This window comes from Anolis sagrei, chromosome 1 (genome assembly GCF_037176765.1).
Source record: "Anolis sagrei isolate rAnoSag1 chromosome 1, rAnoSag1.mat, whole genome shotgun sequence".
NCBI classification, from domain to species: Eukaryota; Metazoa; Chordata; class Lepidosauria; order Squamata; family Dactyloidae; genus Anolis; species Anolis sagrei.
The window spans coordinates 218512396-218539402 of record NC_090021.1 but is presented as its reverse complement, the minus strand read 5'-3'; the positions used below and the strand labels follow the sequence as shown (position 1 = coordinate 218539402).

The 27007-nt window shown below is 39.0% G+C and overlaps 1 protein-coding gene across 1 annotated transcript in view; it reads left to right on the top strand.

Annotated features, from left to right (window-relative positions):
- The first annotated feature begins 279 nt into the window (after positions 1–279).
- The window catches only part of SCTR (secretin receptor), a 30080-nt gene continuing 3352 nt past the window's right edge, over positions 280–27007 (top strand). The window contains exons 1-11 of the mRNA XM_060760701.2: positions 280–333; positions 3423–3552; positions 6080–6190; positions 7038–7156; positions 12835–12932; positions 14207–14342; positions 16448–16601; positions 19159–19219; positions 24231–24297; positions 24399–24490; positions 25394–25532. Coding sequence (XP_060616684.2) covers positions 280–333; positions 3423–3552; positions 6080–6190; positions 7038–7156; positions 12835–12932; positions 14207–14342; positions 16448–16601; positions 19159–19219; positions 24231–24297; positions 24399–24490; positions 25394–25532 — 1161 coding nt within the window. The remainder of the gene's footprint in view (positions 334–3422; positions 3553–6079; positions 6191–7037; positions 7157–12834; positions 12933–14206; positions 14343–16447; positions 16602–19158; positions 19220–24230; positions 24298–24398; positions 24491–25393; positions 25533–27007) is intronic.

Genomic DNA, 27007 nt, shown 5'->3' with positions numbered 1-27007 from the left:
ACCTAACAATAAAATAGTTAATTATGTATAAAAAAAAGAAAGAGAATGAACACAGGCTGCTGGAGCAAACAGTTCATTATTCACATATTTTAATGAAATCTGAATTGTGTTATTTGTGAATCTATCATTTTTGTTAAACAAGTCAATTGCATTGAGGAAGCTTAGCCTCAAAAGGCAATATAAAAATATTTTAAATAAACAAATGAACAGGGCAGACAAATTGATGGAAAAGAAAAGAAGACACACCCAGGGCTGCTCTTACCATGCCTTCTCATGGCAATGGTGCATTCTTCTGCTTCCGAACATCCTGGTTTGCAGCAGTGGCATCTGGATGTAAGAGCCCATGTGTATTTGTTTGTATATTTACATGGTGGAACGAAGAGGATAAGGTGGCTGGTGAAAAGATGGGTTTAGAATGGGGTGGGGAATGGAAAAGGGGCCTCTTTCCTTGAAGCAGAAAAAAGGAGGTGGAAAGGAAAATTTTAAAAAGAGAACATAAAAAAACAACAGAGGAACGCATTAAGAAAGAGGAGCTATTGTAAGACAAAGACAACGTAAAAGCAGCTAGAGTAGAGAATAAAGAATAGTGGAAGTTGACAAAGCTCAAATTAAATGTTAATAGGCATTTCAAGGCTTGCTTGCCCCTTTATTGTGGAAACGGGTACAGTTTCAGGACTTCCCAAGAATTCTGTCAGTGCTGAATTATCACTGACACGTATTGCTACTCTATTAAGACAAGCTTTACTGGTGGTCAATAAAGTATCAGATGGTACATAATATTGAATTATTCCAGCCCTTTTTTTAATTTCATCTACTTATACCCCGCCCTTCTCACCCCGGGGGGGACTTTTGCGATGGGAATCCCTCACAGTCAGTGATAGAATTAAGCCTCTAGGGCAATGGTTTCCAACCTGGGTCCGTGGACCACCAGTGGTCCACAAGAATGAAAATATGGTCCACAGCCTCACCATTACTACACCGTTGCCTCAAAACCACACAGTAATGAGAGCAACTGGTCCATTTAAACTAGGGGTCTTCAAACCTTTTAAATAGAGGGCCAGATCACAGTCCCTTAAACTGTTGGAGGACCGGATTATAATTTTTTTTAAAAAATGAATGAATTTCTATGCACGCTGAACATATATTAGTTGTAGTGCAAGAAACACTTAAAACAATACAATAATTAAAATGAAGAACAATTTTAACAAATATAAACTTATTAGTATTTCAATAAGAAGTGTGGGCCTGCTTTTAGCTGATGAGGTAGGATTGTTGTTGTTGTGTGCTTTCAAGTCATTTCAGACTTAGGTTGACCCTGAGCAAGGGCCAGGTAAATGACCTTGGAGGACTGTATCCGGCCCTCGGGCCTTACTTTGAGGACCCCTGATTTAAATCCTCTTATAGTGCTGAGGCAACGGAGATGTCGGAAGGAGAGAGACTAAATACCCATGAAAGATTACTACTATCACATCAGCTCTAGATTATTAAATATGGTTTTCTGTGAGCGAGCAAATGGCGACTACTGGATGGTATATGTTCTGAATCAGAAACTAGAGTTGATGTGATCTATCCAATTTAATTGTCTGAATCAGTACCCCAAATAACCAAACTGAATCTAAACTTGACCAAAAACTGATTGGTAACACCTTTGGTACTAATGGAGCGTGGTCCCTTGTCAAAGTAGTTTCTAGTCAAAAAAAGGTTGAGAACCACTGCTCTATGTACATGCCAATTAGACTGTCTCCCAACCAGCCATCACATTCAGTCCTCAGTGTTGGTGAACCCATTCTCAGGCAATGGCAGACTGATTCCCAAAGGTTAAACAGTGCAAATGCAAACAAAGAAAACCAAAGGTTAGCAAGATCAATAAATTCACTTCCCCATTCTGTTCTCAGCCCTTATGTCTTTTTGCAGCCTCAAATTGCTAAGCTAGTGCAAAAATAATTTTACAAGGCCACTAATATAAGTTGACTCTTTCACACCACTGGACAACTCTTAATGTTTGGCTATGAGGCTAAATAGAACCCCAAAACTCATTTGCCTGGTGGCAAAGGCCCATCTCATTACAGTTGAGTTCTATCTGCCAGTGCTAATCTGAGGTCTTTCTAACATGGGAAGTTTGTGACTGGAGTGAGGATATGCTCATCCCGAGCAGCTAGAGTAAGGTGACTCCTATTTGGATCATGAACTTCCTTTGCTTTCAAATATATATGGCATCTTTGTTGTCTGTAGTCAAAACATTCAAGAGTAAGTCTTGAATAATAATAACCCATTTAACAGTGCAGTCTAAGCCTCATTCTTATCCAGATATCTGAAATCTTCCAAAGTCCAAAATTGTCCACGTGGGTGGCTGAGCTAGTTGACACCTTTGCTTTCTAATGTACACAGACTTTTGTTGCTTCTGCTTACTTCCCTTTGCTGCAAACTCAGTTCAGACTTCAGAACTAGTTTGCACTGAATTGATTCAGTTTTAGAAAGATAAGACAGACACGATCTTGCACTTCTCTGTAGGCTTAGGAAAATGCAAATTGCTATGGCCTGTCATAGCTTGTATGTTCTACTTCACTAATACCCTTTGCGCCTTGTTGCTTTGACACAAGTCTCTCTGATTTCATCTTTAAAATGTTGAAGCGTATGGATTCTTGACCATTGGTTTGAACAGGGCTGATCCCTTTTCCTCCATAAGGTACAGGACATTGGCTCATTTTCCCTTCTAAGGTAGAGCAAAAGGAAGCATCCACTTCCTTCTTTTTCATTCCATATCAGGAGGTTGATTGGATTAGTGGCCAAATAGTTCAACAAAGGTGACCATATTTTTTCCACCATAGCTTCGGGTAATGAACTGATTTCAAGAGTACTTGGCACACAGAACTTTGTCTCCCAGTACTATGTCACTGCAGTATGCTTTCCAGCAATCGCCTACTTGAGACCTTGCTTTTTGTCTATCCAACAGTAGGGCCGGTTGTAAGTTGAAATATTCCAGAGCTGAACTGCTTCTGTAAGGTTTTTCTAGTATTACTTTTAAAAATGCATTGCCCAATCTTTTGCTCTTTAGTGGATGTTTGGTGCAAGAAAAAGGACTGAAATTATAGTGTAAGAGAATTGCAAATGGAAAATAAGGTGATTAAGATCAATTACGGGGATGCTGTGGTTTTAAACTTTGAATGTGTTTTTTAAACTGGGAATTTTAAAATACTGGTTATATTTAATCCTGTTTTAATGTTCGTATATTTGTATATTTTTAAATTGTTATGCTGATGCTTTTACATTAAGTCACTTTCAGTCCCCTTCAGGGGAGATAAAGCAGGATATAAATACAGAATAATAATAATAATAATAATAATAATAATAATAATAATAAGGTTATTTGGATCTCATGTGTTGCTGTCAACTAATAAAAATGTGCTTGCTTTCTAAATTAGCAGGCCAGGGCCTTTATTTCATCATGTGAAATCAAGAAAATCATGAGGATGGAGGAAGAACTGTGCACCTTAGCCCTTGCCCAAGAAGAAGCAAATAGGACTGCGAACAATGAATTGCTGGGGAGCTCAGGTAAAACATAAGGTTGATAGCAAGATACCGTGTTTTGATCTGTCATAGTCATAAAACTGTGATCCCATTTGTTCAATATAGGTTTTTGTTTAGGTCAATGAAATTTGACTGATTACATTGTGGAGGTCTATTTACACAAGGGTAGAGAAAAGAGAGGAAGAACTTCAGTGGCTTACTTTGTGCTTCCCAACAACACCAGCATTTGCAGTGGCACATGGTAGCTTCCACACCAGTGCGACGGTGAATCTGCTCCAGATTTTAAAGGAGTTATCCAAGGTGCTAAACCCATTTTGGATCCAGGATTCAGAATCACGGATAGCTTGCTTTGGTTCTATTATTCTTTAACGCTGCTGAGATTTTGCTTTTTCCACTAGATGCAGAATTATGATGCTAGTCCCATGGAGCTTTTTATAACGTACTATTTTATATAGTAATAAACAAGATCTTTGTTTTAGCCTGCTTTGCAAAGTTCATTTGCAACATTAATTAAAACCTTTCTTCTTTCAAGTATATTGTTTTCTGTTCAGTGCAGTTTTGGTATGAGTGAGGAACTGTGATTTGCCAATGGCATAATCTATTTTTAAAAACAATTTCAAGATCTCTAAGTCCTTTTTCTCCATAATCATTTAACTAATATAATCTGCTAAAGTGCTGACACCCTTCACAAATTGTTGGTAACAGAGAGTCCCCTTTTTCGTGCCCTTGCAAGAATGTGTCAGTTCTGGAACTTTAAACCACTTTCAACTCTCTTTGGCCATTTTGACTCTTGCTTTGCTGCTTTTTTATTAGTATTTGAAAAAAGAAGCATATGCACTTCCACCCCTAGGTATACCTGTGGGAGCCAAGTAGTGAATCTAATGCCCAGAATGATTTATGCTCCCTTTTATGGTATCTACAGATGACCAATTGTGACTTGGAAAGGGTGGCCTACTGGGAAAGAGAGTCAAGAACAAGGCCTGGTTGAACAACAAGATTAATTTGCTTCTTCCTGGTTTTGATTAATGAAGTTTTATTGGTATCAGTAAACAAAACAGTGGCCTTTCCTTCCCTATTAATCAGTGAGTGGAATTCAGATTATTATAACCACCCAATAGGCAATTGTTGAGTCTGTGGGAAAAATTGACCTGAATGGCCCTATGTCTTTGCTCTGACTCCCACTGTGCTCAATGTTGTTGCTGTCAGGGGCACTCTGTTACAAATGCCAAACCCATGATGACTGAGTGTTTGTAAGGTATGACAGAACACAACTGTGTATTTCAAAGCACCCTCACCAGGATTTCTTTGACAAAGGCTCCCGGAGCAGCTTGATTAATGTTCAGTAGTTAGGATTAGTTAATGGGCAGACTTGTGTGCTGCCAATTCATGTGCTGGGTAGATTGTACATGATGTAGACCTCTAAGTAGCCTAAATCAAAGCATGTGTATTATAAACTACTGAGTCAATAGAAAGGAGTCCTTTCTACTTTCCCACCAGCTGGAAAATAGAAGTAGCTTCAGAGAGAAAGAACGATGTTGCATTGTGTTATATTGAATCTAAGGCTCACCACTGCTCTGTATATCACAGCTTGTCCCCTCCCTTTGACTAGCACTAGAGTAAAATACTACAGCGAGAACCTACAATTGAGTTTCTTATCATCTCATCAAATATCAGTGCTCTAAACCCCTAGTTTAACTCAGGTATTTGGTCGCAGTTTGTTTTTGTTCACATTACCAGTATTATAGTCCCAAAACATTTGGAAAGTTGTGCTATTTCTACCCCTCATGTATATCTGTTGTTTAATTGTTTTTAATGCTAATTTGGGATTAAATCCCATTGAACCTATGTACAGGATGCTACTGTAAACCATGCTTTTAAAACTTCTCATTACCTTATTAGGCTTTCTAGCTTTGCTATCCTGCTTCCAGTTTTTGTCATATTGGTTAGTAATTATTTGTGGGGTATGAAATAAAATGCCTTAGATCTTCCTAAAGTGCCTCGCTGCTTTTAGTCTTTTTATTATTATTATATCCCCATGCTCTAGTGAGTGTCATATTGCAATTCACCTCTCAATAGAAGCCTTGACTACAATCTTCCAAAGTTTTTTTTAATTGTGTCAGAAGTGAACCGAGAATATACTGCAAGTCGCCTTTGGTGTCAGAGAATTGGCCATCAGCAAGGGCGTTCCCCAGGGGACGTCCGGATGTGTTACCATCCTGTGGGAGTCTTCTTTCTTGTCCCCACATGGGAAGCTGGAGCTGACAGATGGGAGCTCACCCCATCTTGCAGATTCAAACTGCTGACATTCAGGTCAGCAGTCCTGCTGGCACAAAGGTTTAACCCATTGGGGTACCGAGGCTCCTATATCTTCCAAACTGATTGGCTTGTTCTCTGTCTGGGGATGATGGAAAGTGTAGTCTCACATATTTGAAGGGCAACTAATTGGGGAAGTGCTGAAGCAAAGAGGGGATCTCTTTATGGTTCTTCGGGGTAAGGCCAATGGCTTTCAATTGTATTAATTGTTGTTGCTCCTGTTGTTCTTAAACCTTAGGCAGATGTCCTGGAATGTGGGATAATCTAACATGCTGGCTGTCTTCTTCTGTTGGACAAACTGTTAATGTGTCTTGTCCTCAAGCTTTCCAAATGGTAACTGGACAAACAGGTAAAACTACAAATAACAAAATGTACTCAAGGGACATTGTGAAAGGCCAATTTCCTCCTTGTACAATGTCAAAGAATGAAAATAGGCTTGGAGGATGTTTGGCTCTCCAAATTCTACTGGAATGCAGCTTAACAGGGGGAGCAGTAGTGGGAGTAGACAATTATTGTTTTCATCATAGAGCTGCAGAATCTCAGAAGCACATGATTGGCCATTGTGCAAAACATTTTGGTAGGGATCCGTACTTGGGATGCGGATATGGGTCTTGGATTACAATTCTCCAAATTTCCTGGCCAGTGTTATGTTGATGGTCTTATTCTGCTAGTTATAATCCAAAATATGAATGTGTTTGAACTTGGGCAGTGCTACGGATGAGATCAGATAGACCTTTTCATCTGATCCAGTGGGAGTTTTCTCAAGTCCTTATAAGAAAACTCATGAGATCTGGTTCAGGCCTGAACTGTATCCTCTCTGAATGACCTTCAGTTAGCACTGAATTCTTCTTTACAAAACAAAAATAATAGCAACACATTGCACACAGTGTATGTGAAGACCTTCTTTGTCCATTGATTATGTAAAAATATAGATATAAATTATAACATTATGCTGTTTGAATTGCCCCATGTGTGAATAAAAAAGAGACTATTATAGTGAAAGGGACAAAATACTATTGCTTATTCTTTAAAAATATTTTTTCCTTTATGGTCCACAGCACAATACGATAACCATAGCTTGAATTTAACAGTAACTAACAAGAACTTTCAATGATGTTGGAATGTTTTGAAAATTTCCGAGTATTGTGACAATAATTAACCATGTGTATTGCTTTGTCCCTGTAACTGAAATATAGGATTTATATATCGTAACTGCACCAGGGAAGGCTGGTCAGAAAAATATCCAAGGCCATACATTGCTTGTGGCTTGAATGCAGAGGAAATTAATGCCCCCCTGGTTGAGTGGGAACACAAAGTGAGTTGAAACAACCAAAGGCAGACATAATATACCTTTGTATGTGCTATAAGTGGTATGAAGGCACACACAATATAGTCTAGGCACTTCTACCCGGCTGAGTGTAGACTTGCTGAGAAACTGGGATCAGTCCATGGACCACCATAAAATAGCCCTGGTCTATAGGAATCATCACTTGACTTGAACAACTATTAACTTGTCTCAGATCTTTCCTTTTGCCGACAGTGCTTCTTTACTTGATAACCAAATTCAAGTTTTCTTTGGTGAAAGTGATTATGTAAATCATTTTAATGAGTCTGAAATTACCTTAGGGGAATGAACTATGTTGATTCTTCTGATTTTTAAAATATATATATTATTAGCCATGGTATCTATCTGCATTTTTTGGAAGAACAAAGTTCCCCCCGCCTCCAACAATACTTACCATGTCTGTGTTTATTCCTCCTTGAATGGTTTCAAGAGAACTAATAAAGCTTGAGCGCAGCAATAAAGAGCAACACAGGGAATTACTCAGTTCTTGTGGGTTTTTTCGGGCTATATGGCCATGTTCTAGAGGCATTTCTCCTGACGTTTCGCCTGCATCTATGGCAAGCTTCCTCAGAGGTGAGGTCTACTGGAGCTGGGAAAAAAGGGGGGTTTATATATCTGTGGAATGACCAGGGTGAGACAAAAGGCTTTTGTAAGTTGGGCTAGGTGTGAATCTTTTCAACTGACCACCTTGATTAGCATACAATGGGCTGACTGTGCCTGGAGCAAACTCTTCTTGAAAGGTGATTAGATGTCCCTGCCTGTTTTTCTCTCTGCTGTTTTAATTTTAGAATTTTTTAATACTGGTAGCCAGATTTTGTTCATTTTCATGGTTTCTTCCTTTCTGTTGAAATTGTCCACATGTTTGTGGATTTCAATGGCTTCTCTGTGTAGTCTGACATGGTGGTTGTGAGAGTGGTCCAGCATTTTTGTGTTCTCAAATAAAATGCTGTGTCCAGGTTGGTTCATCAGGTGCTCTGCTATGGCTGATTTCTCTGGTTGGAGTAGTCTGCAGTGCCTTTCATGTTCCTGGATTCTTGTTTGGGCGCTGCGTTTGGTGGTCCCTATGTAGACTTGTCCACAGCTGCATGGTATACGGTAGACTCCTGCAGAGGTGAGAGGATCCCTCTTATCCTTTGCTGAACGTAGCATTTGTTGGATTTTCTTGGTGGGTTTGTAGAATGTTTGTATGTTGTGTTTCCTCATCAGCTTCCCTATGCGGTCAGTGGTTCCCTTGATGTATGGCAGGAACACTTTTCCTCTGGGTGGATCTTCATCTTGACTCTCGTGGCTTGTTCTCGGTCTTGCAGCTCTTCTGATGTCTGAGGTGGAATATCCATTGGCCTGTAGAGCCCAATTGAGGTGGTTCAGTTCATCTTGGAGGAGGTGGGGTTCACAGATTCTTTTTGCACGGTCTGCCAAGGCTTTGATGGTGCTTCTTTTTTGACTTGGGTGATGGTTGGAGTTTTTATGTAGATATCTATCTGTGTGTGTGGGTTTTCTGTAAACGGTGTGACCCAATTGTTGATCTGGTTTGCGGATGACTAGGACATCTAGAAAAGGCAGTCTTCCTTCCTTTTCTTTTTCCATAGTGAACTGGATGTTAGGATGGATGCTGTTAAGATGTTCCAGGAACCTGTTGAGTTCTTCTTCTCCATGGCTCCAAATGGTGAAAGTGTCATCCACATATCTGAACCATATAGTGGGCTTTTTGGTTGCTGTTTCAAGAGCTTGTTTTTCAAATTGTTCCATGTAGAAGTTAGCTATGACTGGGCTGAGAGGGCTCCCCATAGCTACTCCATCTTTCTGTTCGTAGAATTCATTGTCCCACTGAAAATAGCTGGTGGTGAGGTAATGGTGAAACAGTGCCGTGATGTCTTCTGGGAACCTCTGGTTGATGAGTGCCATGGTGTCTGCAACTGGGACCATGGTAAATAGAGACACCACATCGAAGCTGATCAGTTTTTCATTTGTATTTAGCTTGAGATTGCTGATTTTTTCAATGAAGTGGGCTGAGTCCTTGATGTAGTGTGTTGTGAGCCCAATGTGGCTTTGTAACTCTGCAGCAAGAAATTTGGCTAAGTCATATGTGGGGGACCCAATGGCACTCACGATTGGTCTGAGTGGGGTGGAGTCCTTATGGATTTTGGGGAGTCCATAAAGCCTGGGTGGAAGGGCTTCCTATTTACATAGCTGCTGTCGTATGTCGAAGTTGATTGAGGAGTTTTTAATTAGAGTGTTGGTTTTTCTGGTTATTTTGGAGGTTGGGTCTTGCTTAAGTTTTCTGTATATAGTAGGGTCCAGGAGTTTTCTGATCTTCTCCTTGTATTGTTCTGTATGCATGATGACTGTGGCATTCCCCTTGTCTGCTGGCAGAATGAGGATATCGGGATCTGAATTTAGGTCTCTAATGGCTTCTCTCTCCTTCCTTGTAATGTTACTGGAGGGGAGTTTTGCCTTTTTCAGGATCCTTGCTGCTTCCGCTCGTACTTCTTCTGCTTCTTCCTCTGGGAGGCGGTAAATTGCTGATTCGACATTGGCAATGATGTTTTCTACTGGGATCCTGGTGGCGGTTACAGCAAAGTTTCCTCCTTTCGCTAGTATGGATACTTGGTCTTCAGAGAGTTGTCTGTCTGTCAGGTTGATGATGGTCCATGATGTATCCAGTTCTGGTTTCGGCTGTTGCTTTTGTCGTTTGTAGAATTTTTGTTTTTGTCTGTTGGTGTGGACAACCATGTTTTTCTCCATTTTCCTGTAAGTGAGATTTTCTATTTTGTCCCAGTCCTGGGAATTCATCTTCCGGCTGATATTGATATGGAGATGCAGCAGTTCCTTTTCTGTGTTTGCGAGTTCTTTGCGGATGGTGTGAATTCTCTCTCTTAAGAGGTTGCGTTCCAGGCGGTCATAGATCCGGTGAGCCTCGTAGATCCGATATCCTCATTCTGCCAGCAGACAAGGGGAATGCCACAGTCATCATGCATACAGAACAATACAAGGAGAAGATCAGAAAACTCCTGGACCCTACTATATACAGAAAACTTAAGCAAGACCCAACCTCCAAAATAACCAGAAAAACCAACACTCTAATTAAAAACTCCTCAATCAACTTCGACATACGACAGCAGCTATGTAAATAGGAAGCCCTTCCACCCAGGCTTTATGGACTCCCCAAAATCCATAAGGACTCCACCCCACTCAGACCAATCGTGAGTGCCATTGGGTCCCCCACATATGACTTAGCCAAATTTCTTGCTGCAGAGTTACAAAGCCACATTGGGCTCACAACACACTACATCAAGGACTCAGCCCACTTCATTGAAAAAATCAGCAATCTCAAGCTAAATACAAATGAAAAACTGATCAGCTTCGATGTGGTGTCTCTATTTACCATGGTCCCAGTTGCAGACACCATGGCACTCATCAACCAGAGGTTCCCAGAAGACATCACGGCGCTGTTTCACCATTGCCTCACCACCAGCTATTTACAGTGGGACAATGAATTCTACGAACAGAAAGATGGAGTAGCTATGGGGAGCCCTCTCAGCCCAGTCATAGCTAACTTCTACATGGAACAATTTGAAAAACAAGCTCTTGAAACAGCAACCAAAAAGCCCACTATATGGTTCAGATATGTGGATGACACTTTCACCATTTGGAGCCATGGAGAAGAAGAACTCAACAGGTTCCTGGAACATCTTAACAGCATCCACCCTAACATCCAGTTCACTATGGAAAAAGAAAAGGAAGGAAGACTGCCTTTTCTAGATGTCCTAGTCATCCGCAAACCAGATCAACAATTGGGTCACACCGTTTACAGAAAACCCACATACACAGATAGATATCTACATAAAAACTCCAACCATCACCCAAGTCAAAAAAGAAGCACCATCAAAGCCTTGGCAGACCGTGCAAAAAGAATCTGTGAACCCCACCTCCTTCAAGATGAACTGAACCACCTCAATTGGGCTCTACAGGCCAATGGATATTCCACCTCAGACATCAGAAGAGCTGCAAGACCGAGAACAAGCCACGAGAGTCAAGATGAAGATCCACCCAGAGGAAAAGTGTTCCTGCCATACATCAAGGGAACCACTGACCGCATAGGGAAGCTGATGAGGAAACACAACATACAAACATTCTACAAACCCACCAAGAAAATCCAACAAATGCTACGTTCAGCAAAGGATAAGAGGGATCCTCTCACCTCTGCAGGAGTCTACCGTATACCATGCAGCTGTGGACAAGTCTACATAGGGACCACCAAACGCAGCACCCAAACAAGAATCCAGGAACATGAAAGGCACTGCAGACTACTCCAACCAGAGAAATCAGCCATAGCAGAGCACCTGATGAACCAACCTGGACACAGCATTTTATTTGAGAACACAAAAATGCTGGACCACTCTCACAACCACCATGTCAGACTACACAGAGAAGCCATTGAAATCCACAAACATGTGGACAATTTCAACAGAAAGGAAGAAACCATGAAAATGAACAAAATCTGGCTACCAGTATTAAAAAATTCTAAAATTAAAACAGCAGAGAGAAAAATAGGCAGGGACATCTAATCACCTTTCAAGAAGAGTTTGCTCCAGGCACAGTCAGCCCATTGTATGCTAATCAAGGTGGTCAGTTGAAAAGATTCACACCTAGCCCAACTTACAAAAGCCCTTTGTCTCACCCTGGTCATTCCACAGATATATAAACCCCCCTTTTTTCCCAGCTCCAGCAGACCTCACCTCTGAGGAAGCTTGCCATAGATGCAGGCGAAACGTCAGGAGAAATGCCTCTAGAACATGGCCATATAGCCCGAAAAAACCCACAAGAACTGAGCGATTCCGGCCATGAAAGCCTTCGACAATACAGGGAATTACGTTGTAACAGCAGCATCTAGTGACAAAGCATAGCATTACCCCTATCAGATAGCATCTTATTAAAGATAATGTCTTTGAAGTTTAAGAATCAAAGGCCATCTCTCATTTGTTCTATGTGGTATTGTATTTCTTTGAGTCTTGTTCTCTGTGGCAAGATTAGCAAGGCAACACAATCTGTATTCTGTTGTTTACTGGTATATGGCCATTGTAAAGGTAGGTACCACTAAATCAATTCATATATTTTCAAAAGGGCAGCAGCTATGTTAGTCTGTCTCAGTAAACAAAACAACATTAATAATACAAAAGTTGTGTACTGTTAATAGACTAATGTATTTATTTTACTGTGAACTTTCATGGGTTACAGTTCACTTTATTAGATGCTTCAGGTACACATGGCTGTAGTTAAGAGCAGAGTGAAAATGGATGCAGACAATGACAATCACATTAATGCAGGCCCTCATCAAGTAGCATGTAAGGCGGTTCACACATAGCAAGCATCATAATATTGTTTCTTTGCCATACTCTTTTTTAATTTGAAATCAAGCCTGTTTCTATTAGCTTGGGGAGCGTATGCCTGATTTCTGATCATTTTTGTTATAGCCAATACCAAAATTAATGTATGGCATGTTTAGAATGAAAAATTAAAATGTATGTTTTGAAAAAATAATGTTATCTATTACCTTGATTTTCAGATAAGAAATTTAAGCCAAGGTTAAGGGTCTTACATGAATGTACTTTGCCATGAATGAAGTCTTCCTGCATGTTTCTGTACAGGTATCGTATCTGATGAAGCTGGAAACTGTGTACACAGTTGGGACTGGTGTTTCCCTTGTGGCACTGACAATTGCCCTGGGCATTCTGTCTTCTTCCAGGTGAGGAAAGATTACTTGTCCATTGCTCTACATTTCATCCCATTCCTGTGTAGTTTTTTTATTAATCTACAGAATGATTATTAAATCATATTTATGAACTGAAATGAAGGATAGGCCTCCAAGATTAGTTGTTAAATTGGCAGTATATTCCCTCTTTTTCTCTCTTACAATGGGATCTCCTCAGATATACATTACTCAGAAATCAGAATTGCTAATGACCAATCACATCAAAAAAAAAGTCTCAGAATCAAAAAACAGTTCACTTTGTATGCAAGATATGCAAGTGAAGAAAATAACACATGAAGACCATAATTGTGTAGTGGTTTGACCATTGTAGTATGACCAGAGACAGGATTTAAATCCCTAGTCAAACCTTGGGTAAGACACATTTTCTCAGCTTCAGAGGGAGACAATGGCCAACCTATTTTAAAGAAATCTCACCAACCCCTGTGATAGAGTCACATTAAGTAAAAAATGACTTGAAGACACAGAACAACATCAAGACTGAAGAATGTATTTTATCTCTTAAGGGAGGACCTCTGCAAATCAAAACAACAGCTTGCTAAATATATAATCTAGTATCCCGAAGATATTAATTCTAGTTAGCCATAATGTATTGGTTGTCACTAATACCTTTTCTCCGAGTCCTTGAGCATACACAAAGGCTGAGGAAACTACCAGTGACTACCCTTGCCCATGATCGTCTTCAAACACTGTATTATATGCAGAGCTACAATGAACTGGAGTTTTAGTATTGTTGTCTTTAATGTGTTTTAGCAGATTTTTTTGTATTTTTATGATGTTTTTAGTTGTTATTTTGTCTATTAAGTTGCTTAGGTTGTGTTATTTTGTCTAATGTGTTACTTTGATGTAATTGTCTGTATGGTTTCTTTCCAGCAATTGAATGTTTGCGTTACATGTTGCGTCCTGAGTCCCTTAGGGGAGATAGGGCAGTATACAAATAAAGTGCATTTTTTGTATTAATATTACTTCATATGCTGTGATTTTTGTACGCTATTAATTTTAATTAATGTTTGTTTTCATTGTTGGAAACTGCCTTGAGTCACAAACTGGGGAAAAGTTGGGCTATAACGACTACAATAACTTCCATAATCCACCATTGTAGTGAACCATGCTAACTGAAATATTCTGGAGAACTCTAGCCTAAAAGAACTTTTTCCAAACCTTGTTTCAAAAATTTATGTAAGTGATGCAATTTACCAAGCTACTACTAATGTATAAACCTGCACCATGTTGTTCCCTTTGAGAAACAGAAGACTTCGCTGTACAAGGAATTATATCCACATGCAGCTTTTTGTTTCATTCATTTTGCGGGCCATTGCAAACTTCATTAAAGATCCTGTACTGTTTGAGGACACAGATGATGCTGTCTACTGTGAATTACGCACGGTAAGAAAAGAACATCTGAAAATAGCCTCACTGTCCAGACCATTACAGGGTGAAAGTAAAACGTATTTGAAAATTATTTCTTTCTTGTTCCTTATTAGCCCTGTAAGCCGAATGAGTTAAAGACTATGTTTTGGCCATCATGTCTTGTTGAAATGCTTTTGCACACTCTGTGCTCTCTTGGCTCTTTGAAATTAAAATAGGTTAAACCTGCCTGTTAAAACTTGCCAGGGTGATTTCGCAGGCCTTATTTTGGTGTAGGTGTGGGAACTGTGGAGAAAAGGGAGCAGCTGCATTATTTAGGTCATATATGTTTCATGTGACACACCCTGGTGGTGCAATGGGTTAAACCCTTGTGCTTGCAGGACTGCTGACTGAAAGGTCGGCAGTTCAAATCTGGGATGGCAGGGTGAGCTCCCATCTGTCAGCTCCAGCTTCTCATGCGGGGAAATGAGAGAAGCCACCCCCAGGATGGTAAAACATCTGGGCATCTCCTGAACAGTGGCTTTGCAGATGGCCAATTCTCTCACACCAGAAGCGACTTGCAGTTTCTCAAGTTGCTCCTGACATGAAAAAACGTGACACACATGATGGTGTCTTATTCCACCACCAAAAGTTTAAGCTGCTTTCACAATAATTTTGAGAATAAATTAACATTTTTTGATATGTGCTAATAATCCACAACCGATATGTAACCAGTTTACTGTGTAGCCATCTAGATAAGAGATGTCTGGGACTTCAGCTCTTAAGATCCATCACTAGCCATATTGGTTTGTGTTTCTGGGAAGTGATGTCCAAAGCAGATGAAATACTATACGCTGGGAACCACTAATCTAAGTACCTCTGCATGGTAGCTGTCTGGGTACATTTCCTTGTGCACTGAGTATGTTGCAGTACAATGTATCTAGGGCATGATGTGTATTCATGTGTGCATCTTCAATACTTATGAATTGCATGTGGTTTCCTTAGGCAAGGAATAATCCCTATGAATAAATCTTGCCAAGAAAACACCCTGATAGTTCTACTTTAGGAGTCACCACAAGTCAGAAATGACTTGAAAGCACACAACTGCAATAAATTAATTTCATAGATTTTTCTTAGGTAAGGAATACTCAGTGGAGTTGCCAGTTCCTTCTTCCAAAATATAACCTACACCACCTGATAGTAGCTGTTTCTCCTGTTAACTTCTTAATAGGTTTGACCCTCCTTAGCTTCCAAGATCAGACAAGAACTGGTATTAAAACCAACACGTGACAGCTGCTTGTTTTGAAGATTCAAGAATTACTTCTTGTTTTGTCTTCTTATGAACCTCTTTCCTTATCTCTACACCTGAACTGTTTGGCTGATTTCCAGACATTCCTTATTCACTAAAGCATTTCCCCCACTTTGCCTTTTCACACATGTAATTTCAGGCCCAAATGAGGCAGGAGAGTCTTTTAGATTTTTGAACCTAAAATGCAGGGAATAACATGCAATAGCGGATTTTCTATGATAATCTAAAATACCCGTCTAAATGTACAAATAGTTTTGAACTTGTAAACACTGCTCAAGAATGAATTAGACATATGTCATTTCATTGCAGATATATCAATCTTTTTTAATTTATGAAAGTTGTTATGGCAATGTAAAATATTAACATCTGAAAAGCACAGAGGACATATCTTCCACAGACATTAACAGAAGAAAGAAAATAATGAAGAACAATAGGCAAGAGAGGCAAGAAACAAAATCTTTGATAAGAATGACCACCTTTGTATCTGCAGGATCAGTATCCTCAGTTTAATTTATCTACATTTGGCAAAATATGTCCTCTCTAGGCATTTTCTAGGCCCTCCAGCAGAAATTTGCAATATTCTTGGGCCAGAATTCTTCATTTCAATAAGGGTTACTATTATACAGGTTTCATGCATCACACAAAATCCGCAGATATGACAGTTGTACTATGTAATGAAAATAATGTATATACTGATGAATGTTTAAACTAATGGTGCATGAAACATGCTAAAACTTAGGAATGTAACATAAAAAGTGATGAAGTAAGAGAAATAAATTTGTCTATATGTGTATTGGTATATCACTCTATATATTATCTCTTTGTGTTTCCTCAGGGCAGATGTAAGATGGTCATGGTCTTCATTAACTTTTGTATCATGGCTAACTACAGTTGGCTTCTTGTGGAAGGGCTTTATCTTCATAGCCTGCTGGCCATTTCTTTCTTCTCAGATAGAAAATACTTCTGGTGGTTTGTAGTTCTGGGATGGGGTAAGCATGCTTTTGGTCTCAATAAAAAACACCGGGGGGGGGGGGGGGGCATTGCTTTAGCCTCTGTTCCTTGTCTTCTGCACCATTGTTTATTTCACTTCTTTTTTGCTACCCTTGTCTCTCATGAGTCACTTCGCTTCCAATGATTCTCAGACTGCTTTCAGATGCCTGAAAGAGTGGGGACAAGACAACACCACTTTTTGCCTACAGCCTTCCCATATTTTCCTACCATTTCTTGTTTCTTTTCACACACAAATCCATTATGGAGGGTGTAATAGAACATAAGGAAGGCTGAGCAAAGGAAGATAGATGCTTTTGAACTGTGGTGTTGGAGGATAATTCTAAGAGTGCCTTGGACTGCAAGAAGATCAAACCAGTCCATACTCCAGGAAATAATACCCAGCTACTCACTAGAGGGAAGGATATTAGAGGTAAAGATGAAGTACTTTGGCCACATAATGAGAAGACAGGATACCTTGGAGAAGAGAATGATGCCGGGGAAAATGGAATGAAAAAGGAAGAGGGGCTGACCAAGGGCAAGGTGGATGGATGGTATCCTTGAAGTGACTGGCCTGACCTTGAAGGAGTTGGGAGTGGCAACGGCTGACAGGGAGCTCTGGCATGGGCTGGTCCATATAAGGTCACAAAGAGTAGGAAGCGACTCAGTGACTAGACAACAACAACAACATGTATTTTAATAGTAAAGCTAAGGTGCTCATCATAGTCAGTTGCTTTTCATCATTCCATTTACAAATCACTTTTCCTGTACTTGGAAAAGTAGTAGGATGGCCATGCCCTCTTTTGCACTTTAATGGTGTTAAGTTCCCATGTTTGCTTTCTCACATTTAAAATATGGCAGGACCATTTTACACCATCTTGTTTGCTCTACCTTCTGCTTCAAATTTGTGTTTTTTCCTTTAAATGGGAAGCCATAATTGTACAGTTATTCAATTGTATAAAGTTGCTATTATGGAAATACCTCAATTGGGAAGATGAACACATCCATACAATGTCATTTTCACAATTTTTCTATACTTTTTGTGTTTTGCTCTTTACAACTTTATATATTTACTCTTTATTTACTTTTTAAACTTTTCCTGAACCCTGTGATTTCTCAGGATATTAATATTGGATAGATGACATCATAATTCTGCTATTGTGCTACTTTCCGCATTTAAAATAAACATAATGTAATGAAACATTTGAGAGAATAGAAAATGAACAAACTGTGGTTTTCCTGTGAACTTCTGTGTTCTCCCAACCCAACTCTTGGAAATAATATGAGGTTTTCCTGCTGGAGATGCCAAGGGAAACTCCAAGGAAGGAGGAATAAAGCCAGCCACATAACATACTAATTATGCTCCCAATCTTTCATGAAGCAGAAAAAAGAATTTTGTCTGAAAATAGTTACTAAGCCCTAGGGAGATAAAGAGTCATTAACCTATTAGTTCAAGTGGGAAAATTACCCAGCTGTGGTACAACACATCATTGGAAGGGCCATGCCATTGTGTGATAAGTTCTAGGCAAAAATGAGACCAATGCAGTGCAGTTGTGATATATATCTGCCTCATCACACTAGAGAATAAATCCAGTTTTTGCCTCCTGCAGAATTCTGGGGTTTGTAGTTTAGGAAGGAGCCTTTAACAGCCTCACTAAAACTACAGACCCCAGAGTTCTGCAAGCGGCAGAAACCAGATTTGAAGTGAATTCAGTCACTAGTGTGATGAAGATAGTGTTGTCACATGGTATAGTCCAAAGAGTCTGTCATGCAGAAGCAGACCATTGTTACAGTGGCTCTCTTTTCCCCACTCCTTCCTGTTCCTTTTTTGTTCCCCTCTCTTTTCTCCCCTCTCAATGCTTTCTTATTTTCCTTGCCACTTTCTTTTCCTTCTCTTCTTGTGTTGCCTTGTTTCTTCTCTTCCACCTGGCATTGAAGGAGCTAAAATCTTTCAAACAAGCATGAACCTCACTCTTAGAACTGGGTGGCAGAAACATATAAGGAATCCATCAAAGCACATATTCCAATTTTCAATCGTTTTGTTCCCAAGATTTGTTGGGTAGGATTGCCAGGTGCAAGACAAGTCTGTTTTTTCACATGAGCAGCTTCAGCTGAAATCCCTTTTTCTGTGCAGATACACTTAAGGTACCAATCCCAGCTAATCTTGGAAGCTAAGCCATGTCAGTCTCAGTTACTAATTGTATAGAGGTGTATCAACAAATACTATACAGCAACAAACTTTAGCAAAAGCTCCTATGAGTATTCCTTGCTTCAGAAAATCCTTTGAAATACATTGGGTCACTATAATTTGATAGAAAACTTGAAGGCACACAACCACACACTTTACAAGTATAAGAAAATGTCCTGATTTCACCTGGCAACCCTAGGACTGATTTCTTCCTTTTTTGAAAGTTGTGTATATGTGTATACCCATACACCGGAACACTGCTTTTCTTTGTGGGTGTTCCCATCTTTTCTCCAATCTTGCTGACACAAAATGATTGGCTTTTTCTATTCATCTTTTGAAATATTGAATTAAAATAGCTTTCTCCACTGCAGGTGCTCCCAACTTATTTTTAATTGCATGGGTCGTAGCCAGACTGATATATGAAAATATCGGGTAAGTGATATATCCACTATATCTTTCTATACTTCCTACTTAAAATTATTGCCCCAGTTGTGTATCCACAAATCTTTGACAGTTGTTTTCAAATGGCTGCAATCCTATTTTTGCAATACTCAGAAGTCCTGCAACAACAAGATTAGTTTAAAATGCAAATTTAATACAATTAGTTTTAATTGTATTTTATACAAATTAAAACTAATTTAATACAAATTGTATTAAATTAGTTTTAATTTAATACAAATACAAATTTAATACAAATTTAATACAAATACAATTAGTTTAAAATGCAAATACGTATGAAACAATGTGTTGCCGAAGGCTTTCGTAGCCAGAATCAGTGGGTTGTTGTGAGTCTTCCGGGCTGTGTGGCCATGTTCCAGAAGCATTTCACTCACACCTATGGCAGGCATCCTCAGAGGTTGTGAGGTCTGTTGATGGGAAATGATGTTTATATATCGGTGGAATATCCAGGGTATGAGAAAGAATTATTGTCTTTCTTGTCAGGAAGCAGCCACGCTTTGAAGCTACAAGGCCATTCATTACTAATCAAGGTGGCCAATTGCAACATTCACACCTGCCTCAAGCTGACAAGAATTCTTTCTGTACATAATGGGATTTAAGCATCCATGGATACCTATGTTTGAGTGGATATCTATGTCCTGTTGTATTTCTTACCTGTTTCACTATGATGAATACTGATCAAGGGTTGCTGGGTGTTGTAGTTTTGTTAAGCAATTAGTCATGTTTTAAAGCACCCTACAAAAATTTAGTGTTTGTGGGGGGGGGGGGGGGTTCTGAAGGATGTTATGCCATTTAATCCAGTTCCAAGACTTTTTTTATATCTGTAGTGTGTATAAATATTTATCATATTGAATTGTGAAACAGACATGAATCTTTACCCCTTCTCTAAGACAGAGGTATTGAGACTCTGCCACTTATCAGCTAGTTCTGGATTCTGTCTGGGATCAACTCCATGAGTACATCTGAGTACTCAATTTGTGTTAGTGGTTAAACCATATAGTCGGAGTCACTGTCAGCACTTCATTTGAACATTCTTAAGTACTAGAATTTCAGGATACAAATACAGGAAAGGAGCAAGATTTTTGGTATTATTTCAGACTAGTTATTATAACAATCATAGATATATATATCCATAACATTAATCTTGGGGTCATAGCAATCTTTGGATACTTAGCTTCATTATATTATATTACATGGAAGGCATTTTTGACTCAAAACATCAAACAGGTTGCATATTTCTTATCTGAAATGTTTGGAAGTGTTTTGGCTAGAGCTAAGGTGTGTTTTGGATTTTAGATTTTTGGGGATTTTGTACATGTGTACATAATGAGATATCTTGGAGATGGGACCCAAGTTTAAACACATAATTCATTTATGTTTCATATACACCATATACGTATAGCCTGAAGGCAATTATTTGCAAAATATTTTGCACATGAAACAAAGTTTGCATACATTGAACCATCAGAGAGCAAAGGTTTCATTATCTTAGCCAGCCATGTGAACAATTCTGGATTTTGGAGAATTTTGGATTTTAGAATCTTTGATAAGAGATGCTCAACCTGTATAATATGGCTGTCTTGAAGTTATACTTTCATAAGAACATTTCATAGAAACTATCTCTCTATTCAGTCTTTTGACAGGCCTATTAATTAACAGCTGTAAGAACATGACCTTTCTAAAACATTTAACATAACCTTTTATGTCCTCCATCATCATTATCATAATTCAGTACTAAATAAGCATATGACCAAAATGTTAACAATTGAATATATCTGGCAGTAAAAATGGCAACGTTCCCACCCAAGTGCTAGTGACCATAAGTGTTTTTGTGCCCATTTCCTGTTTCTTTTTTTCCTGGTAACAAGTCAGGAACCAGAGGCCATTCATTTTGGGGCTAGCACTGGTTTATGGACCACCACGGAGTTGCACTAGTGTAGAAGTTACGCGAGGAGGCTTTTCCAGACAGGAAATATATGTCAGGATGTAGCAGTATGGTATTTATTAATGTACTATCTTTCCCTATCACCCCTTTAAAAAAAGATCTGAATGACACAAGAAGAAGCAACCCACAGAGATAACTGCTTGAATTAAATGTTATGCTGTATAGATAATATGCCAAATTTAAAGGCATACCCACTAGGCATACCCACTATGCGTAGAAAATGTATTTCTAACTATTCCTTTATTACCTGAGGTTCACCCCTTAGAGAGCATTTGGAATGGAAAGAAGGGAAACGAAATAGGCCAAAACTGCCATCTGGATAAAACTAGGGAGATACATTTTTATCACCAGGTCCATTGGTTTTATTTTAGGTCCATTTGTTGTTGGTTTGATGGTTGCTTTGATATTCTGTTATAATGTTGTTTTGTTCTGTTTTATGCTGCTGTTTATGTATTTTAGTGTGTTATATTTTAACTATGTTGAGCAGGCTCGTCCCCATGTAAGTCACTCCAAGTCCCTCTGGGGAGACGGAGGCAGGGTAAAAAAATAAAGTTATTATTATCATCATCATCAGCCTCTTGTGGACATCAAATCCCAGAACACAATTCCATGATTAAATGAAATAGCCACAATTTTAATTTGAACACCAAAAGTAGGATATTTAGGAAATACACCCAATAGTTACGTCTAAATGGAAAAGTAAGATTGGATTCTAGAAAACCCCAGCTTTCTGTGGATGAGCTGTCACTGTGCATTCCTGATGGCAACCATTCCTACTTCCACATGAATGACGTGTATAGCACAATACTCAGGAAACACATTACCTTGGCTTCTAACACCCAAATAAACAGAGCTTGAAAACAATGAGTTACAAGCATGCAGTCACCTGGAAGAAATTAACTTGCTTTTGTTCATGGGGGCATAAAGAATTCATATGTCAGAAGTAATGCAAAAAGAAGAATCCGCATTCCTTCTTAGATCTAATGGATTACGCCTTCTAATTCCTTTAAACGTTATTTCTTTAAAAGGTGTTTTTAGAAGCTAAGCAGAATGTTTTGAGCATTTTCACTTCTTGGAGTTCCAGAATTGCAGACACATTAGCAAAAACATGAAAAGAACTTGATAAAGCATGGGAATAAGTTGTTAAACACATTGGCATAACCTAGACTTCAGGGGGGTTAGCAAGGTCATAAAGATGTTAATCTTAGAAAGTAACATAACAGCCTGTAGGCTAGTATTTTTATATGGTGTAAGAAGTAGTGCTTATGTGCTCCCAAGACTTTGGGGCGAATGAGTTTTACAATAACAATGATAATGACATAAAAAGAATATCATAGCATGTTATTAATGTGTTATTCATGGACTAGCAAATAATGAACAACAATTAATGCCCTGTTTTTTCTGCCAAAAATATAAAGCTTGTGGCAATGCCAATGTGTTGGCTTGTTTTAAAGGTGTTCCATTTTTTCTCTTTTTGCATGTTAATGATTTAAAAATGTCTCATGCCATGAGCTTTTTACATTATGATTATTTTAGATTATGAGAGTTTCCCATCCACCAGGGGGAGATTTTTACTTCATCAACCAATGCAAGATTGTCTTGAAAAACAAGGAAGTGGTTTCAGAACCTTAAACCAAAGGTTAAGGAGCAAAGACGGCTGTGTTGCTACAAGTCCTCTCTGAACTTTGCCTTCAGAACAATGTTAGCATATGATATGAAAAGAAATCATGCCAACCACAGACTAATTTTATATTAAGTAATTTCAGAGAGTGTTGTCATGGCCGGAATCACTGGATTGCTGTGAGTTTTCCAGGCTATATAGCCATGTTACAGAAGCATTTTCTCCTGATGTTTCACAACCAGTCAGGCTTTGAAGCTGCAAGGCCATCTAATGATAATCGAGGTGGCCAATTGCAACATTCACACATGCCTCAAGCAGACAAGAGTTTTTTCTCCCACCCTGGACATTCCACTGATATATAAACCCCACTTGCCTAGTTTCCAACAGACCTCACACCTCTGAGGATGCCTGTCATAGATGTGGGCAAAACATCAGGAGAGAATGCTTCCGGAACATGGTCACAGAGCCTGGAAAACTCACAGCAACCCAATTTCGGAGAGTTGGTATATATTTTATGTTCATAACAGTTAAAAAAAGCTGAAGACAACCAACTCTTATCTTATTCTTTCCATCTTATCTGTCTCACACAGTACTATGTAATTGTTTATTTTTGTATTTGCTTTGTTTTAAACTTCGACCAAAGTTTGTGTTTGTTAGCCGCCTTGAGTCCTTGTGGAGAGAAAGACTGGGTATAAATATAGTAAATAAATCTTAAACTAACGTTTTGTTCTAAACCACTATCTGATGTTAGTAATGGACTCTGGATGAGGGAGAACAAATTGAAGTTAACCAAGAGATGCTCTGGTTTAGAAAAAGTCTGATCAGTGAGTAAAGATTAACAGAATTGTTGCACTGAAAACTGAAGTGGATTCTTTAACGGCTGCATGGAAGAAGGAATTTGATGCTGCTTCTCAGGCTAGAGATAACAAGCAACACCTGCTGAAATTCCCTCTTCCATACCAACATTAAAGATATAGGAACCTTTGTGTGTTTTGTAACTGATGTTGTAATCTCCACAATGGCGATGAACCCATGTATATGAGTCAGCTTTCAGTTACGCAGAAAAACAGAAGTATGATGTTTATTACTCCTTGCCTCTACACTGTATTGGACAATAGGATTTCTTGAGTTCATTTGACTCATGCCTAACCAGGTGCAACAAAAGCGTCGTCTTCTTCTGTTTCTCCTGTTTGTTATATGCAAGATTTCTAACAGTTAAACACATACACCTGGGCAATCTCCATATAATTTGCACAAATGCGATGGATGCCAACCCATATCTGATGGGCACGTACGCTCTGTGTTTTTTAATTATAGGTCTTTAATATTTTGCCAACATGGTGTTCATTTGGAGGGACAATGAATGTAGTTACTTTCCATGAGCATATAATCACAGCTTATTTTTCTCATTTGAACAGATGCTGGGATACTCATCTTACATACGTGCGGTGGCTCATTCAAGGTCCTGTGGTGGTCTCTATTGTTGTAAGTTTGTTCAGTAGCAATACATTTCTAAGGCTGAAGAATAATCTATTACTTCAAAATAAATGAATTTGTGATATGTGTGTGTGTGATTTATTTTGCAGATCAATTTTATTCTATTTGTTAATATTGTAAGAATTTTGATGAGCAAACTTCGATGGCCAGATGGAAGAGGCAAGGATTCTAGTCAATACAAGTAAGTTAGTGTCTTCATTCCACTTCGGAGCTAACTACGACAGCAGCAATGAAAGATACCATTTCAGTAAAGTTTTACCTGCACATGCATCAATGTGTCTTGAGTCAACTTGTCTGACAAGATGACTCACTGAGTTAAGTGACTGACTCCAAATTTACCTGTATTTCTGTTTATGGTACCTGATCTTTAGGTGGTAGCGGAGGTACTCCAAGTACTGGAGGAAAAGTATTATGTATTTTTAATTTGGGCTGTATATACATCATTTTAGCACAACATACACAATGTGGTGTCTTGTTTTTTTTTTTAACTAGAATTCCCACAATCCTTAATTATTACCAGTCAGGAAGTGGTTTATGGTAAACATCATCCACAACATACAGAGGGTACCAGGTTATCTACAGTGGAATAAGAGGAAAGAAGAAGAAGGCAAAAAAATACGTAGTAAAATGAACTGAAAGACATTTTGAAAGGTGTTACTTTGCATCGGCTGATTTCAAAACTTGTGAAAGTACAGTCCTTGGTTTGGGCTCTTTTCACACTATACAATGATAGTGCTATGCTTCTACTTTAGTTACACACTCTGAATTCTGGGATTAGCAGTTAAGGGAAGAGCTTTCTGAAATGTCAGTCAGAGAGGCCCCTATTCTTCATGGTGCTGCCTAAGAATGTGAGGGAAGAGGAGTTCTGGCCTTTTCCAGATACGTACATGTATGCCTCCTGCACAAACAACTCTAATCAGTTCTGCCATATGTAAGGGATCATGGGAGTTGCAGTTTAAAAAATCTGAATGGGGGAAAAGGTGCCTCATCCCAACATATATTCTAACTAGGTCTGAGGCTAATATTAAATATGCTCCCTCTCCTCTTTAGTACACTACCAAGTTGTTTCTGTCTTTGCTTCTAGGAGACTTGCTAAATCCACACTTGTCCTCATCCCTCTCTTTGGAGTCCATTACATCATCTTTGCCTTTTTCCCTTTTGATACTGCAAATGGCACCATGGAGATCCAGGCTCTGTTTGAAAAAGCCATAGGATCTTTTCAGGTAACCCATTTATTAAAAAGGCTGCAGCATGCGCAGGTTGCTTTGTTGGATCCAACAGCTAATTTATTACATAGACTACCAAAAACTGGTGGGAACCTCAGCTTGATGTGACCAAAGGTGTACTTTTGCATTTGAAAAAATGGTAGTTGAATGAAATAAAATATGAAACAATCAGTAGAGCTATTTAAATGGCAAATTGCCACCCTTGCGTGCTTCCTCAAAATACCAAGCCTGTGCTTCTGGGTTTTTTTAAAAAAAGGTTTTGAATAGTAAAACATCTAATGAGGCACTTCTTGCCAGAAAATGGATGTCTTGGACCGAGAGGGGGAGGCATATAAAGATAGCCTTGTATCAGGAGGAGATTCCTGTAGAGCCCCAGGGTTGTACTCTGATCATCTCTGGTTTTCTGCTTCTTTTTCTAGGGTAGTTTCTGCCCTTATCTCTAACATGAAACACACAGGGTTGCAACTCCTTAATCTTTATTGAGCCCAGTTGTTTAGAACAAGCATAAGGAACCCAACCAGATGTATTCTTAAATCACTAGATTATGGTCATATACAATGTATGAGGAATAAAAATACTACTTGGATCCCAGGAAGAAACCATTGTTATCACTTTTTAAATTATTTGCCCAGATTGGGCATCATCTATATAAATAAAAATGTAATGTTCGTTTGTGGGATTAACAAAACTCAAAAACCACTGGACGATTTGACACCAAATTTGGACACAAGGCACCTGACAACCCAATGTATGTCCTTCACTCAAAAAATTAAGGTTGTCATTTGGGAGTTGTAGTTGCTGGGATTTATAGTTCACCTATAATCAGAGCATTCTGAACCCCACCAACGATGGAATTGAACCAAACTTGGCACACAGTTCTCCCATGACCAACAGAAAATACTGGAAGGGTTTGATGTTGGAGTTGTAGTTCACCTACATCCAGAGATCACTGTGGACTCAAACAATGATGGATCTGGACCAAACTCTACATGAATACTCAATATGCCCAGATGTGAACACTGGCGGAGTTTGGGGAAAATGGAATCTTGACATTTGGGAGTTGTAGTTGCTGGGATTTATAGTTCACCTACAATCACAGAGCATTCTGAACCACACCAACGATAGAATTGGGCCAAACCTCCCACACATTTTTATGTTACTCTGACAGTGATTCTGTTGCAAGAAGAATCTGTGGGCCCTTGCAAACAGGCCCTATATCCCAGAATCTGATCCCAGGTTTTCTGCTTTAAACTGGATTATTATATGAGTCCACACTGCCAGATAATCTGGGACAAACAGAAAACCTGGTATCAGATCCTGGGATACAGGGCCTGTCTGGAAGGGCCCTGAGTTGGAAAACACTTCACTTTTAAAGACAGCTGGTTTGTTCAGCATGATACAATCCTCTATTTGTCTCTTCAGAAGCAAGTCCATTGAGCTCAATGGGATTTACTCTCCCACCTCCAAATGCA